We start from the raw sequence: 15,886 nt of genomic DNA, 5'->3' as shown, positions 1-15,886 counted from the left end.
CAGGAAGTCATTCAGGCTGGATAAGTGGGGACTTATGGTACCTAAGAGAGGCAAGATGGTCACAACTGAAGAGGCTGACCTGCCAGGAACCATGATGCGGCCAAAAGGAGATCAGCCACAACCAAAACCTCCACAGTAAGGCAAGTCCAACCAAAAACCTCCACAGACCAAGGCAAGTCCAACCAAAAATCTCCACAGAGTGAAGCAAGTCCAGAAAAGTCAGCCAATGGCTGGAGAAGTCTGATCTGAAGAACAGCACAGAGGCTCTGATCATGGCAGCAGCAGAACAGGACGGGGTCTACCCCACCAGACAGGACCCCGGGTGCAGGCTCTGTACCGAGGCCAGGGTCGACCTACCACACCAGGCAGGACCTCGGGTGCAGGCTCTGTCCCGAGACCAGGGTCGACCTACCACACCAGGCAGGACCCCGGGTGCAGGCTGGGTGATATATGGTGGTTGATAAACAACAGAAGAGGGCAGTTCAGGAACAGCTGAGATACTGAGCAGGACCCTCAAGCTCCCAGACCTCTGGGAGAGGACCTGAACTGGAAGGAATAAACCGCCAAGGTGTCTCTCTAATGTCTGTCTGTCTGTGTCTCTGCAGATCAGCAGAATGATGCCTCACTGACATCCACGTCCAAGGTGTTTACAGGTTCGTCTACAGGTGTGTTTACAGGTGCGTGGTGTGTTTACAGGTTTGTCTAGGGGTGTGTTTACAGCTGTGTGATGTGTTTACAGGTCTGTCTACATGTGTGTTTACAGGTCTGTCTACAGGTGTGTTTACAGGTGTGTTTACAGCTGTGTGATGTGTTTACAGGTCTGTCTACAGGTGTGTTTACAGGTCTGTCTACAGGTGTGTTTACAGGTCTGTCTACAGGTGTGTTTACAGGTCTGTCTACAGGTGTGTTTACAGGTGTGTTTACAGCTGTGTGATGTGTTTACAAGTCTGTCTACAGGTGTGTTTACAGGTCTGTCTACAGGTGTGTTAACAGGTGCGTGGTGTGTTTACAGGTATGTGGTGTGTTCACAGGTCACATGATGAGCTCCACCTTCTCTCCATCATCCTACCTGAGTTTCGGTGTGGCGCCCCCTGCTGCTCACCATGAGGATCGCAGCATCTCTCAGCGCTCTCTGTCTGGCGCTGTCCCCTTCCTCCTCTACCCCTCTGGCATGGACCCTCTGAGGGGCTCCAGCCCCGGGCTCCTGCCCTACCTGGCCCCCTTCCGCCACCACGGGCACTTCAGCGTGTACGAGTGTCCGTTCGAGCCGGCGTTTATCCAGAAGAGGAACGAGCGCGAGCGTCAGAGGGTGCGCTGTGTGAACCAGGGCTACGCCAAGCTGAGGGACCACCTGCCGGGCCAGAGCGCCGACAAGAGGCTCAGCAAGGTGGAGACCCTGAGGGCCGCTATTAGGTACATTAAGTACCTGCAGGGCCTGGTGGGGTCACAGGAGGGACCAACGCCTCTCCTCCTGGACCGGACCAAGGACAATCTGACAGAGAACTGAGGACACTCAGAGACAGAACCGCAGACAAATCCAGAACCACTGACTGAACCAAACAGAACTTTTAGTTTCCATAAGGTCTAGAGTTCATAAAACAGCATCAAAATCGAGCTTGATCAAAAAAAGTGCCAGTGGAGGATCCCCCACACCCCCGACAGAGGTCCTCGCTAAGACCCTAATGTGCTAAAATCCTAGAAACATCCAATATCCCCAAAAAAGTCCTCAAATCCGACAAACATCCTCAAATCTTGCAAATGTGCTAAAAACCAACAAATCTCTTAAAATCTAAGAAACATCCTAAAATGTCCTAAAATCCCAAAAACATGTTTGGGGCCCCTGACCTCCTCTCATTTTGCAAAAGTTGCCCCCCCAAACGTTTGCAAAACTTTTGCCCCCCGGGGGGCACGTGAAATCATTTTTGAGGGACTGATGTTTTTTGTCTTGTCTTTAGAGGGGGACACAGACACAATTTTCTTTTTGTTTCTTTAAATAGTTTTATGTGAATATTTCTCATTAAAACTTTTAGGGGATTTTATTTTGGAAAATTTTTAGTATTCTTTTTTCCTTAATAACAACAAACTGCCTGAACAATGAACAGCCACACCAGAAGGTGGCACCATGTTCCACCTACAGCTGCTGTGATCACCTGAGCGCAGTGCCTCACCTGTCCTGCAGGTGTCAGCAGCTCTGGTGGCGGGTGCACAGCTCCCCCTGCTGGCCGTCCTGACAGAGAAAGCAGCCACGTGGTTCTTCAGTGTTTGTAATGTTGGTGTAAAGATGGAGACAAAAGAACTCTGTGATCATTAAATATTGATTTAATATCTGATATTTCAGCTGTGAGGAGATGAAGCAGAACGGGTTACCCACCAAACAAACTTTAGAAAAATAAAAAGCATTTTTTGACTAAAATAACACCAAAGCTTCATCCTGTCGCTTCCTCCTGCACGGCCGCACTCTTCCCGTCACCAAACACGGTGCTTTTCTCTCATTATTGATTATTGGCCACAAACACCACCACCTGTCCACGTCCCTGTGAGTCCAACCACACGGAGACTTTCTGTCTCCACTTCATGGACTCACAGAGACACTCGTCACCATGACAAACACTGACTCAGCATTAATACGTGACATCATCATCAGTGGGAGGAGCTTCAGCGGTGACCTGGCTGACGATTACATCACTGACAAACAGTCGGCGTTCTTTGTTTCAGTCGACCAAAACGTTCACGTGAAGTTTGAGAAAGCGTCGTTTTCGAAGAGAAAAGACCGAATTTAAAGAAATGAGCTCAATCAACTGGGATTAACAGAATAAAGATTTCATGTAGTTTTGTAGTTTTAAAAAAAGCTGTGCAGATCAGCTGCTTTTCTGTTTCTGGTGAACCGAATCTTTGAGCCAGAAAACAAAACGTCAAGCTGAGAAATCACAAATGTGCATTTTTCTCCATTTCAGAAACAAACTGATTAAGAAAATACTGATTGTTAGTTGCAGCTGACTGAAGTTTTTTTTTGTAAAACACTCAATGAGGCTGAATTTTGGGTTAAACTTGTGGATTAATTAAAGACATCCGTCAGTTTTTAGTCGACTAAGATTCACTGTGAGCGTAAAACTGCTTTAAATGAAAACTGGATTAAAACATTCATCATCTCAGATCCAAAAATGATCATGTAGTCTGTTTTTTAGCTGTTGTTTAGTCTGAGTGGATAAACTCTTGTATTTTTTAAGGTGTACCCACCACAGCCGACTGATTAAAGGGACTTTAACTCCAGAGACTCTCGTACTGATTATTGAGCGCGGCTCGAGGAGCGTCTTCGACATTAACGACATCAGTTCATGCAAAGCTTCAGTCGCTCGTCCCATCACTCGCAGGAGCTTTAAATCTTTGGCTTCGAGAGAAACTGAAACACCTGAATCCTCCTCAGACGAGCTGCAGTCTGATCATCGACTTCACGTCCAGACGCAGGAAGGAGCTGCTCCTTAAAATCACTGTTTCAGCTGAAATCCTTTCTTAACCCTTTGAAACCTGGATCCACATCTGCTTTCTTCTACAACTTTCAGACGCCTTTCACAAACATGTAAACCTCTGAAACCTGAGCGGACCGGTTTGACTTCTTTCAAAAACATGCAAAAAAAGGCAATGAGCAAATCAGCAAGAAACAGCCTCCATACTGCAAGAAAAAAGTAAAACATGACAAAAAAGCATATCCTGAAAAAGAAAAGAAAGAGGGAGGGAAATGATAAGGGAATCGAAAAAAAAAAGAAAAAAAAAAGCCCAGGAAAAAAGCCCAAAACTTGATAGGGAAAAAAATTAATAAAATTTTAGAGAAAAAGAAAATTGCCAAAAAATATTGAAAAAAAATAAAGCCCAAGTGTTTCAAAAACGCCAAAATGCATAAAAAAAAAACCTTCTAAATAAAAAACCAAATCACAAAATCTTTCATGCCTGCGGGTTTGGACGGCGTGTTTTCTTTAAAAATGTTGGCGATTTTTTTTCTCCCTATTTTTTCCCCGTGTTTGTTTTACTTTTCTTTTTTTTGCACGAGATTTTTCGGAACCTTTTACTTGTTAATGATTAACGTCTCGTGAAGCAGTTCATAGCCTTCTTAAGAGGAAGCAGGGTGGTCTGCTCAGATTTTAAAGGGTTAAAGTCTCTGACGTTTCTCTTCTCTGAATGTAAACAGTAAAACTGAAGACTCAATAACAAACACTGATTAAATGTTTTCAGTCTTCTTAAAGAAAGAAAACGATCTGAGCTGCAGCTGAGAGCGAACACTGTCTGAAAATAAGACGTGACGTTGGATTTTGGACTCTGTGGTGATTTTCTGTCTTTGTGTGGACGGCTGAGACGCTGCTGATCCGTCTGCACACAGCGGGGACACACTGGTCCAAAACCTGCAGTTTCCCTTTCAGAACATTTCTCACCACTTTATGATGACAAATGATGAATCAGTTAGAGGCCAAATTCTTCTACCGATGAATGAATAACAAAAATGATCTCTGCTGTTGATTGTTGGATTTGAAGGATTTTTCAGTAAAAATAAACGTCATAAATAATTTCTTTTCAGTGAGTGTTTGTGATGAAAGCAGCAGCTCGTTTCTGCGATCTAAAAATGTTAACGTGACGATTCGACGAACAAACTGAGCTGCAGACAGTCTGAGACATCTGTCCATCTGTCTGTCTCAAGAGATAAAGAGGGGACGCTGTCCAACCACAACACAGTGACGAGCGAACAGAGAGAGAAGCCCTTCAAATCAACACTCAGAGTTTTACTAAAGCAGTCCACAGAGACAGACAGTCCATCAGTCTGTCCACCTGTCCTCTGTGTCTCTGTACTGTCTCACTGCTCAACAAGTGCAGTTTTTTGTTTCCTCAATATTGCAGGCGTCCCACCACGAGGCGGCCTCAGGCGTCCTGGGCGTAGAGGATGGCATGGAGGCGGCGGTACACCAGGCTGCGGTGCTGTGGCAGCAGGCAGTAGGCGATGCTGCTCTCCACCTCCTGGCAGCGCCGCAGGAACCGGCAGCGGTCCCGGGCCAGCTCCTCCCAGGGGCCCCGGCGGTCCTCCTCCTCCTCGCCACAGCTGGCGAAGAACTCCTCCACCTCGTCACAGAAACGCACCTGAAGAAGAAGAAGACAACTCCAGTTTACTGAGATCAGCTGGACGCTGAAAAATACTGAATTTTTATAAAAATGAAATTAAATCCAAATAAATATAAACATTAGAAAAGACCCTTTTTAACCCCTTAGAGCCCGCTCTGATATTACACACAATAGTATTGCTCTGAACACAAAATGCACTTTTTTTTAATGTAGCTTTAAAAAATATTATACACTAATGTGATTTTCTACTTTCATTGAGTGAGCATCAGTTCTAATACATATCTAATATTCATCAATATTCTGAATTTTTAACCCTTAAAATTATAGGTTTTTGTCATGGTGCCATTACTTTTACATGAAAAAATAAAAACCCCACAAAAACTGAATGATGTCAGTCTCCTCCTCCTCAGTGTGTGAGTGTAGCTGCCGACAGTCTGGGATATGTCAGTGTGTGAGTGTAGCTGCCGACAGTCTGGGATATGTCAGTGTGTGAGTGTAGCTGCCGACAGTCTGGGATATGTCAGTGATCAGCAGCTACATTGACTGTGACAGGTCACCTAGTGGAAATAGCATGTATTTCCTCCAGATGCCAAATATGGTCAAAATGACCTCATCAGGTGGAAAATAGTCAAAATGACAAATTCAGAGTCAAAAGCCCAGAATGACACCCAGAAATAATACAAGTCCTGTTTTTCTGCTCTGATGGCTGTGGGATCAAAAATGTCAGTTTGAATGGGTTTCAACGGAGCATTTTTTGACCTGAACAGTCTGAATGTAACTATTTAGTTTATAAAAGTGTATCACAGTTGTTTCGAATACAAATTGTGATCGATTTGTTGTGCGTAAATACGAGCGTAACAAACAAAATCAGTAAATATTTTCATCAATAACAAACAGTTTTCCTCTGAGCCACAGGGGGCGCTACGATGTCTTTACTGTGAAGACAGTTCACCTTTGATTAGACCGTCACTTTAAATCTGACTTATTCATCAGCATTCTTTATTAACCCTACACTTCACTGACAACACTTCAATACTTTTACTTCTGAATGCAGGACTTGTACTTTGCTTGTATGGTATTTTACTGTGTGGTATGAGTAGTTTTACTACAGTGACGGATCGGAGTTGTTCCTCCACCTCTGCTTGTTACAGCAGGTAACCTGACTCTGCACAGCAGGTGTGGTACGGGGTGTAGGCGCAGGGCTCCGCTCTGATTGGCTACTGAAGGCGTTTGACAAGTTTGAAAAATGTGCACACACACACACACACACACACACACACACACACACACACACACACACACACACACACACACACACACACACACACACTCTCTCTCTCTCTCAAAGTGGTTTTGATTAAACACCACCTCTTTTATCATTAATATGTCTATTTGTTGGAACTGATTTAACATTTTGTTTATTTTGTTTTCACGTCTGAAAACAAAATCCTTCATACATTCAAATTTACTTATTTTCTTCTATACTTTGAACTTAAATGTTGTGTTATTTATGTTGTATTTTAGTTGTCTCTGAGTACCTTGAAAAGCACTAAATAATATATAAATAAATAAAATGTACAATTATTATTTATAATTTATTGATTTACTTTAAAATCATTTGTATTTTTGGTTTGAGCCATGTGCCATCTGAGCCATGTTTACTGTCTCGATTCACGTTATTTACTATTACAAATTTCAGGTAATTTTCTTGTTCTTTCACTAATTTCTGGGTAATTTCTTAAGTTGCTCATTGCCTTCATCCCATGTTTTTGAAATATAACAAGCCAATTTACCCAGGTTTTAAAGGGTTAAGGACGTGCATATGTAATGATTAATGGGTACTCGGGACACTAGGTTTCAGTTTCAGGATGATTAAACTCCACGTTTACGAGAAACGACTCAAACTCCAGCTGCAGAGAAATAAAAACATCGCACTGATCAAATTTACTTTCCTGACTTTCAAATGTCACAGTCTGTTTGCTTTAAATATTTCCACATCCACACGTTGATTAGAAAGTCTCAGTTTGGAAACTAAAAATAACAGAGTGTCCTCTGATTATGATTATTTTTATTTCACTGTATTGAGTTTTTAGAGAATCTGGAATGTTTGTTTTTAAGACAACAATTTAATGTGAAATAAACGAAATATTTTGTTTACAACTCATGAAATAAAGCACTGACAGAAAATGTATCTGCACCTATTCAGATGACAGCGTTCATAAACATTTTTAACAAAACTTTTCCAGAATAAAAATAACACAGGGACTGTTTGTTTGCTGCTTTTGTTTGTTTGCTGAGGCAGATAACTATCTTGCTCCGTATCTGTTTGTTTGCTGCTTTGTTCAAGAAAAGATTTTTGCAAAAAACCTATATATATATATATATATACATATATATATATATATATATATATATATATATATATATGTAGTTTTTTTTATTTTTAAAGAAGAAAATTTGGCAATGTTTTAAAACATTTTCGACAATATTTTTTTCCTTTGGTGATATTTTAAACTAAAAATTTAGTTTTTGCTGATTTTTAAAGAAAACATGCCTTGAAACCATAAAACAGAAGTTATAGTTGGATCTTCAAATTTCTGGTGGTCCTTGAACAAGTAATTTGTTATCATTCAGGTTTGTCAGTGTTTCCTCTACACTCATTTAGGAGTGGCGGCCCGCCACTCCTAAATCCTACCCGCCGCTCCTTCAAATGTCGGGTTTTTTTGGGGTTTTTTTTGTTATTTTTTTAAAATTGCAAATACACCACCGCCGCATCACAGCACAGTCCTGCACTGCGTTGGGTGTCGCGAGTGCTGAGGCAGATAACTATCTTGCTCCGTATCTACTCTTTGGGGTAGATAGCACCGCCCCCCCCAACATAACTAACTGGTGCCGACGTTAATGAGCTGCTCGCATCCAGGCATCAGGTCGGAGAGTCAGAGGAGTGTCGGCTTGAAAATAGCGTGCAACTTACCGGAGAAAAGGTAGACTTATTAGCTTAAGAAAACTTATAATAGATTTTATTAGTTAAATAAACATTTGCAAAATATTGATGGCCAGCTAAGGCTACGTAGCTTAAGTTAATTGGGCCCGGTGCCAACTCAACTCAGTGTCGCTAACGTGAGTAAACTAATTGATAGCATTAAGCGATATACACGCCATGATGTAACTGCTGACTGCATTTTCAGATGAGCTTGTTCAAATATTTTTCAAAGAAGAGAAAGACACCTGATGAGGATGGCGCTAGTCAGGTATCATTAGTCTTTTTACTGACTCAAATTATGATGGTTAGGTAAAAAATTATGTTCACACTTGTAATCAAATGTGACGTGAGTGTAAATTATCTAACGTTAATGTTTTATGTAATCGTATAAGACAAGTAACAGACAGGGAGGAGCAGTGCAACAAAGTGAAGGAGAGCAGAGTACAGGAGGGGGAGTGCCGAGTGAAGGAGCAGGAGAGCAAAGTGATGGTGCAGGAGAGAGAGATGAGAGTAGAGGAGAAAAACATAAAGGGAAACAGGCTATCAGGCTGGGACCCTAAATGGGTTGAAAAAAAAAAATAAAAAAAATAAAAAAAATTATTGTTTCTATTTGTAGGTGAAGCCTGACTTGAGAAACAGGCTGCAGGGGGATCACCTTGCAGCCTGTATGCTGCTGAGCATCAGCGGGCCTCTTGGGGAATTTCCGTACAACAGAGCCTCAGAGCTGCTCTACAGAAAACCAAGAAAAATCCATCGTTCTGAGCCCGGGTGCAAACTTTGCCACTGATTACAGCCCCATCAAGAAATTATTATTTATTGTTTTTATTATTTTATTGTTGAATTTTTGTTATTATTTTTTATTTTTACATTCAGCCTTTAAAAAGCGTCATTTGTTTACGCCGCCGCGGCTCCCCGGGGAGCCCGCCCCCGCTGCTGAAAAAAATCCTAGAGGAAACACTGTTTGTGAAAAAAAATTCCAGGACTTTTCAAAACTTTTAGGGTCTATTTAGTTTACCAAAACTTTTCAAGAGCCTGGAAATTGCTATTTGCAGACTTTTCCAGGTTTTTCATAACCATATAAGCCCTATGTTGATAAATTAATAATGTAAAATAATTTATCAAATACACTCTGGTCTCTCAGATTGTCTTTGTTTACATTTTTGGACTGAACCTCTATGTTTTGGACAGTTTGTCCAACAGAAGACAGGACAGACGGATGGATGGACACGTTTCTGATTTTCAGGGTTTTTTCTCCTGTGGTTGCTTCGAGGCGCGAAGAATCGAACACATTCTGTATTTTACGACAAAGTAAATCAATAATGTGAATACAGAGAACTTCGTGGAGGAGCAGAGACAGAAAACAAACGCACCTTCTTGGCGGTGCTCTGCGTGGAGGCCGGCGGTTCAGAAAAGCCGCTGTCCAGCCGCTCCTCCGCCTCCTCCTTCCTGTACTCGGGTGGAGCTGCTGGGTTGTGATGGGGGGAGCGAGGGGGAGTCTGGGAGGTTTTCTTAGCCCTGGTCTTGGCCCGGGGCCCCACCTCGGCGGGCCCTCGAGTCCTGAGCGGGGCCTGGAAGTTGAGGGGGCTGTAGGGGTCGGAGGAGCAGCTGAAGGAGGTCCACAGGCGGAGGCTCTCCGCTTCGTCCGCCTCGCTGGCCGAGGTGGAGTCGTCCCAGACGTCCTGACCAGACGGGGGGGAGGAGGCGAGGGGAGGGGAGGAGGGAGGGGGGGAGGGGGTGGAAGAGGGAGGCGAGGACGCAGGGACGGCCCTGGGCAGCGTGCTGGCGGTGTGCAGGCGGGCGGTGAAGTTTCGGGGGTTGTAGGGGTCCACGCTTTGGCACAGAGAGCTCCACAGACGCTCCGCCTCCGAGTCCGCCTCACTGTCAGACTCCTCCTCCTCCTCCTCATCATCTTCATCAGTGGAGTCGGACAGGTCAGAGGAGCCCTCGCTGTCAAAGCCGTCATCATCCTCATCCTCCTCCTCCTCCTCCTCCTCACTGGACTCCTCGTCTGATTGGCTGTCGTCGTCACTGCAGGGGCAGCCCATGATGAAGGCGATGGCTTTGTTCTGGCAATGAGGGGCCGCAAGCGCCACGGCTCCTGCAGATGAGCCCTCCTGAGATGCCTCCTCCTCCTCCTCCTCCTCCTCCTCCTCCTCCTCCTGTCCTGGAGCTGACTCTCCCTCCTCAGGAGGCTCGTCCTCCGTCTCTGCCTCTGTGGCGGTGGTGTTTTCAGCCGACTCCTGCTCCTCGCTCGCCATGTTCAGGTGACTCACCTGGTGAGGCATTCATGGACAACGCATTCATATACTGTAGTAATAATCTTTATATATTTGCAAATTATTTATACGCTGTTGGAATTATCTTTATTTAATCAATTACAAATTTAAATTATTTAAATAAAGATTTATATCCCGTAGGAATAATGTTTATTCATATTAGGGGTCGACCGATACTGTTTTTTCAGGGTCGATACAGACACGGATTATTATTATTTTATGAGTCCGATAATCAATATTTGGAACCGATATACATTTACAGTAAAAGTGAAAATATTCCTGTTTAAATTTAGAATTTGAAAATATCACAAACTCCAACAAAATACTTTGTTTATAATGGCTTTAGCAAATAACTAAGAAAAACTGAAACTTCCAACATCGTATACAGCAAGTTCCCCGCAACTTTTCTTTATAAAATTCTGTGAAAGTTTAAATAAAAAAACAAATAAATAAAAATAGCTTCCTCAGGTTATACAATGTAAACGTTCCTCTCATGCTGACGAATTTCTTTGCACTTTTTAAGCCTTTAATTTCACTGGCGATCATTAAAATAAAAAGCCGATGCAGATAATCAGCGAAATGCTAAATATCGATCTGATAATCTGTCGACCCCTGACCTTTATAATCTTTGTTTACACACTGAGGCAGTAATGTTTGTTTACAAACACACCTTCACACACTGAGGCAGTAATGTTTGTGGACTGACCTGGAAGTGCTCCTCCTCCAGACTGGAGTAACCATTGTCCTGGTCAGGGGTCAGCAAAGCTACCTCACTGCAGGCGGCGGCTCCGGGGCTGGTCCGGTGGTGAGTGATGCTGAGCGGGCAGTCTGCCGTGGACCCCTGTGGATTCTGGACTGCATGAAGGGGTCCTTTGTTGGCCGGCTGCTCTTTGTGGTCACTGGGTCCAGTGTTTTCTCCCAGCATCCACCGCTCCCCGCCGCACACAGCAGCTGTTTGAGGGCCTTTTGTTTCAGACGGCTGGACCGGGGACAGATCTGACCGCAGTCCTCTGTGTGAGCTGTCCTCGCCCCCCCACAGGCTGCCCCACCAGGTCCTGCCCCCCACCGGAGGTCTGACCTCCGCAGAGGAGCTCAGCAGGACGTGACTGAAGAAAGTCCTGACAGAGGACAGGTATCCCAGCTGGGACTGCTGGCAGAGACTCAGGTCCACCTCCTCCGGGCTTTGGAGACCCATGTCCTGCAAAGACTCAACAGAGAGCCACGGGAAGCCGCCGACGGGCTCCAGCAGGCCGGACAGCGGCGGGCCCCGGGGCTCCGGCATCAGGTCGTCCAGCTGCCGCAGGAGCTCCCTCTCCTCTACCAGGCTGGACTTGATCCAGTCGGCCCCGGGGCCGGGCCGGGCCGGGGCCCGGGGCCGCCCCGGGAGATACCTCTGCAGGAAGGACACGGCGGGCCTGGACAGCAGGCCGATCCACGAGTTTTCCTGACTGTCGAGCCCGGGGGAGGTGACCTCTCGGCCGGCCGCAGAGGACGAGCTCTGCCCGCCGGAAAACTGTCCGTCACCGCTCAAACTTCTGAACATTTTCCTCAAATCCAAAGTGCAACAAATAAAGACTGGGACAAAAACATTACCTGAAGACGAGACACAGTATTACCTGAGTGAGACAGACAGGTGAGACAGCTGTGGACCGACACCTGCAGTTACCGATATTCACTGATCGATATCCTCTCAGTTATCAATATCCCTTCACTGATTAATGTTTATTAACATCCATGAACACTCAGCGGTCCGTTAGACGGCCTGTCCCGCACACCGAGCCCCGTAGCCGGAGGACACCGGGGGGACACGGTCCCTGAAGCCGCTCCTCGGAGAGTGGTGGTTGGACTTCTTTCTGGTGGAGAACTCGGTGAAGACGGTAATGGAGAACACGGCGGAGTCCCGGTGAGCGGATGAGTCCCGGTGTGCGGCCGGCAGCGTTGCCATGGTGTCCGGTTGAGTCTCCGGTGCGGCGGCGGGAGTCTGCCTGGCTGCTAGCAGTTAGCTTAGCAGGAGAAGCTAACTAGCTTAGCGGTCAGTTAACCGGCGCGAATTCTGAATATTTGTTCCAAACATGCGGTTCGTTCGCTTAGTTACCGACTTCAGACCGCCGTCTCACTCTCCGGTGTTAACACAGCGCCGGTTCTCGGTGATAAAGGGTGTTTTTTGCCGCCGCGGGCCCTCGGTGAGTCGGTGTGTCCGTCCCGTCGCTCCGCTCACTGATTTCATCAGACAATGCAGGGACCGTCAACAAGCCGTCGTCTCCGCTTTTCCGTGAAGCTCGCCGTCAGGGAGCGTCGCGGTGTTACTGAGGCGGAGGGCGCGTTTCCTGCACCACGTGCGCACAGTTACGTAACTGAGACTGTCCAAGGTCCGCGCGCTGCCACGTGTTTATCAGCTGTCAGTCTCCCACACGGACGGTCCTTATCTGGAGCCCCAGACACTGAGGGACAGTCCCTTATCTCCTGATAAGGGACTGTCTACATACACCAGAAAACCTACACACTGCTTTTATAGACACCTTATTCACATACTCTGCGTTTATTTACATTTTATCTATAATACACTGCAGGGATGACCTTTATTTATACACATTATTTATATACTGAAGGGAATAATCTTTATTTATACACATTATTTACACTGTAGGAATAATCTTTATTTATATACTGTAGGAATAACCTTTATTTATATACATTATTTATATACTGTAGTGCAAACATTTTCATAATATATATTTATAATATTTCTACTCATCTACGTAAACATGCCTTCTGAACCAGCGTGGGTTTGTAAGGCACGTTTTCTTCAAAACTGCAGTAACCCTAACCCTAACCCTTAAATACAAACATTAAAAGCTGTGTGCCGCTCTCTTCAGCAAAAGTACAGCGAAAGTAAAAGAAGGAAAGAAGAAACTAAAAATAGAAACTCGGCCACTTTTTACTTTTAAATTCAAGTTTATTCTGTAGTGCAAATCATACAAAACATGTTGCAAAATGAAATTAAAACACATTAAGAAAAGCCTCTAAATCTTCTCGTCTGCAGCGGAAAAATCTACTCACATTTCATCGAGTTCAGTCTGTTTCCAAACGGCAGCTCTGCTCACACTCTTCATCACCTCAGCACCTCTTCATCACTCCATCACTCTTCATCACTCCTCCTCATCACTTCATCACTCTTCATCACCTCAGCACCTCTTCATCACTCCATCACTCTTCATCACTCCTTCTCATCACTTCATCACTCTTCATCACCTCAGCACCTCTTCATCACTCCATCACTCTTCATCACTCCTCCTCATCACTTCATCACTCTTCATCACCTCAGCACCTCTTCATCACTCCATCACTCTTCATCACTCCTCCTCATCACTCCATCACTCCTCACTCTTCATCTCTAATTTAAATCGGTCAGATTCTGCGACTCAAACATAAAGTTCATTTTCGTGAAGAAAATCGATATAAAATGAATACACAACTTTCGTGTTTACAGTGTTTCAAACACACGGTGACAGCACGCCGACTGTCGCCATGGAAACCACCGTCTCATCACAGGGTCTGATGTCATCAGTACTGAAAACACTGATTGGATCCGTGTAAAGCAGTGGTTCCCAACTGGTGGGTGGCAGTCCAAAAGGGGGTCGCAGGTCCACGCTGAACGGACCGGGCGTCTGAGGAATTTTATTTATCTTTTCTGTTTTTACAGGTTCTGGCTGTGATAAATGGCGCCATTTTGGCAGTTGTTATTTGGGGAACCTGCAGGTTTGGAAGATGTGCTTTCTTTAAAAATCTACCCCCCCCAACCCCCAAAAAACAAACAAACAAACAAACAAATAAGAAAACATGGCGTCCAAACCACGCTTTCGTTCTGAGGTTTCCTGCTTCTGACTCTTTATTCCTGCAATCAGTTTTCATTCACCGTGTTCTTCACATTTTGTCAAATAATATATGAACTTGACGCACCAGCTGGGAACACTGGTTTAAGAACTACGGCAGAGCATCAGGGTCAAAAAAAACATTCAAACTCAAACATCTCAGGAAATATTAAAACTCTGACATTCGACGCTTCACATTAGTCACATTAGTGCCGAGCAGCTCAGCGGTTTGTTCGGCTACAGCGCAGAAACAACCTTCAGTGTTCCCTGAACGTTCCCTCAGTGTTCCCTAAATGTTCCCTCAGCAGACACGCCGTTTGACATCTCCCCAAAAAAGTACAAAAGTCACCAACTGAAAACGAAGGAATGAAACGTGGAATCAAAGAGGCGAGCTGAGAGGCAGACAGGAAGTCACATCGTCCTCGCTATAAAAATATCAGCTACTTCCTGTTAGCTACATGGCCGCCGGCGCTCACGTCCACAAACGCTCGTCTTCTTCTTCTTCTTCACTGGTTCATCGTGCTGAACTCGCAGCGTCAGCCACAGTCTGCCTGCTTTTATTTTCAGGACACAAAAAGCTGCAAAACTAAATGTGCCCACAGTCCTTCAATGCACCTTCAAGGTCCTGGAAAACGAAACCGGCCACAAACGGTTTCTGTCAGCTGATTCATCATTTCATCATTTCTGCAGAAAAACAAAAACTGTCCGAAGTTTAGAAAATAAAAACTGAGCTCGACGTCTGAACTACAAAACAGTGTTTTTAACTCCGATTATTAATATTAATGAATTAATATAATTACATTAATGATGAATATTAATGTATTAATATTATTACATCCATGTATTATTACATTCATGTATTAATATTATTACATTCATGTATTATTATTACATTCATGTATTAATATTATTACATTAATGATGAACTGCCGTCTGTTTTTATTCAGAAACCAAACTGATCAGACTGTCTGAACGAGTCTGTCAGTCTGAACGAGTCTGTCAGAGTCTGAACGAGTCTGTCAGTCTGAACGAGTCTCTCAGAGTCTGAACGAGTCTCTCAGTCTGAACGAGTCTGTCAGAGTCTGAACGAGTCTGTCAGTCTGAACGAGACTGTCAGAGTCTGAACGAGTCTGTCAGTCTGAACGAGTCTCTCAGAGTCTGAACGAGTCTGTCAGAGTCTGAACGAGTCTGTCAGTCTGAACGAGTCTGTCAGAGTCTGAACGAATCTCTCAGTCTGAACAAGTCTCTCAGAGTCTCTCAGAGTCTGAACGAGTCTGTACGAGTCTCTCATTCTGAGCAAGTCTCTTAGAGTCTGAATGAGTCTCTCAGAGTCTGAACGAGTCTCTCATTCTGAGCAAGTCTCTTAGAGTCTGAACGAGTTTCTCAGAGTCTGAACGAGTCTTTCATTCTGAGCAAGTCTCTCAGAGTCTGAACGAGTCTCTCATTCTGAGCAAGTCTCTCAGAGTCTGAACGAGTCTCTCAGAGTCTCTCAGAGTCTGAACGAGTCTGTACGAGTCTCTCATTCTGAGCGAGTCTCTTAGAGTCTGAATGAGTCTCTCAGAGTCTGAACGAGTCTTTCATTCTGAGCAAGTCTCTCAGAGTCTGAACGAGTCTCTCAGAGTCTGAACGAGTCTTAAATACAAATTAAATCA

The 15,886-nt window shown here is 44.6% G+C and overlaps 3 protein-coding genes across 4 annotated transcripts in view; 1 reads left to right on the top strand and 2 right to left on the bottom strand.

Annotated features, from left to right (window-relative positions):
- The first annotated feature begins 418 nt into the window (after positions 1-418).
- On the top strand, positions 419-2,151 carry LOC148190311 (achaete-scute homolog 5-like). Its single transcript, XM_088071352.1, has 2 exons — positions 419-787; positions 891-2,151. Exon 2 carries the CDS (start codon positions 1,037-1,039, stop codon positions 1,505-1,507), a length of 471 nt encoding a protein of 156 aa, XP_087927478.1. The 5' UTR covers positions 419-787; positions 891-1,036; the 3' UTR covers positions 1,508-2,151.
- A 150-nt stretch (positions 2,152-2,301) lies between these two features.
- On the bottom strand, positions 2,302-12,775 carry ppp1r15b (protein phosphatase 1, regulatory subunit 15B). Its single transcript, XM_088071330.1, has 3 exons — positions 11,069-12,775; positions 9,457-10,359; positions 2,302-5,121 (listed from the first exon to the last, which is right to left on the bottom strand). The coding sequence occupies exons 1-3, from the start codon at positions 11,903-11,905 to the stop codon at positions 4,906-4,908; spliced, it is 1,956 nt and encodes a 651-aa protein (XP_087927456.1). The 5' UTR covers positions 11,906-12,775; the 3' UTR covers positions 2,302-4,905.
- A 522-nt stretch (positions 12,776-13,297) lies between these two features.
- Positions 13,298-15,886, bottom strand: part of pik3c2b (phosphatidylinositol-4-phosphate 3-kinase, catalytic subunit type 2 beta) — a 35,021-nt gene continuing 32,432 nt past the window's right edge. For both annotated transcript variants that reach the window (XM_088071313.1, XM_088071307.1), the window contains exon 33: positions 13,298-15,886. This exon is cut by the window's right edge and continues 928 nt beyond it. The gene's annotated coding sequence lies outside the window, so the exon portion shown is untranslated.

The sequence above is a fragment of the Plectropomus leopardus genome, chromosome 2 (genome assembly GCF_026936395.1).
Source record: "Plectropomus leopardus strain MGB_pleo_1.0 chromosome 2, ASM2693639v1, whole genome shotgun sequence".
Lineage (NCBI taxonomy): Eukaryota > Metazoa > Chordata > Actinopteri > Perciformes > Serranidae > Plectropomus > Plectropomus leopardus.
This window is presented reverse-complemented; position numbering and strand designations above follow the sequence as displayed.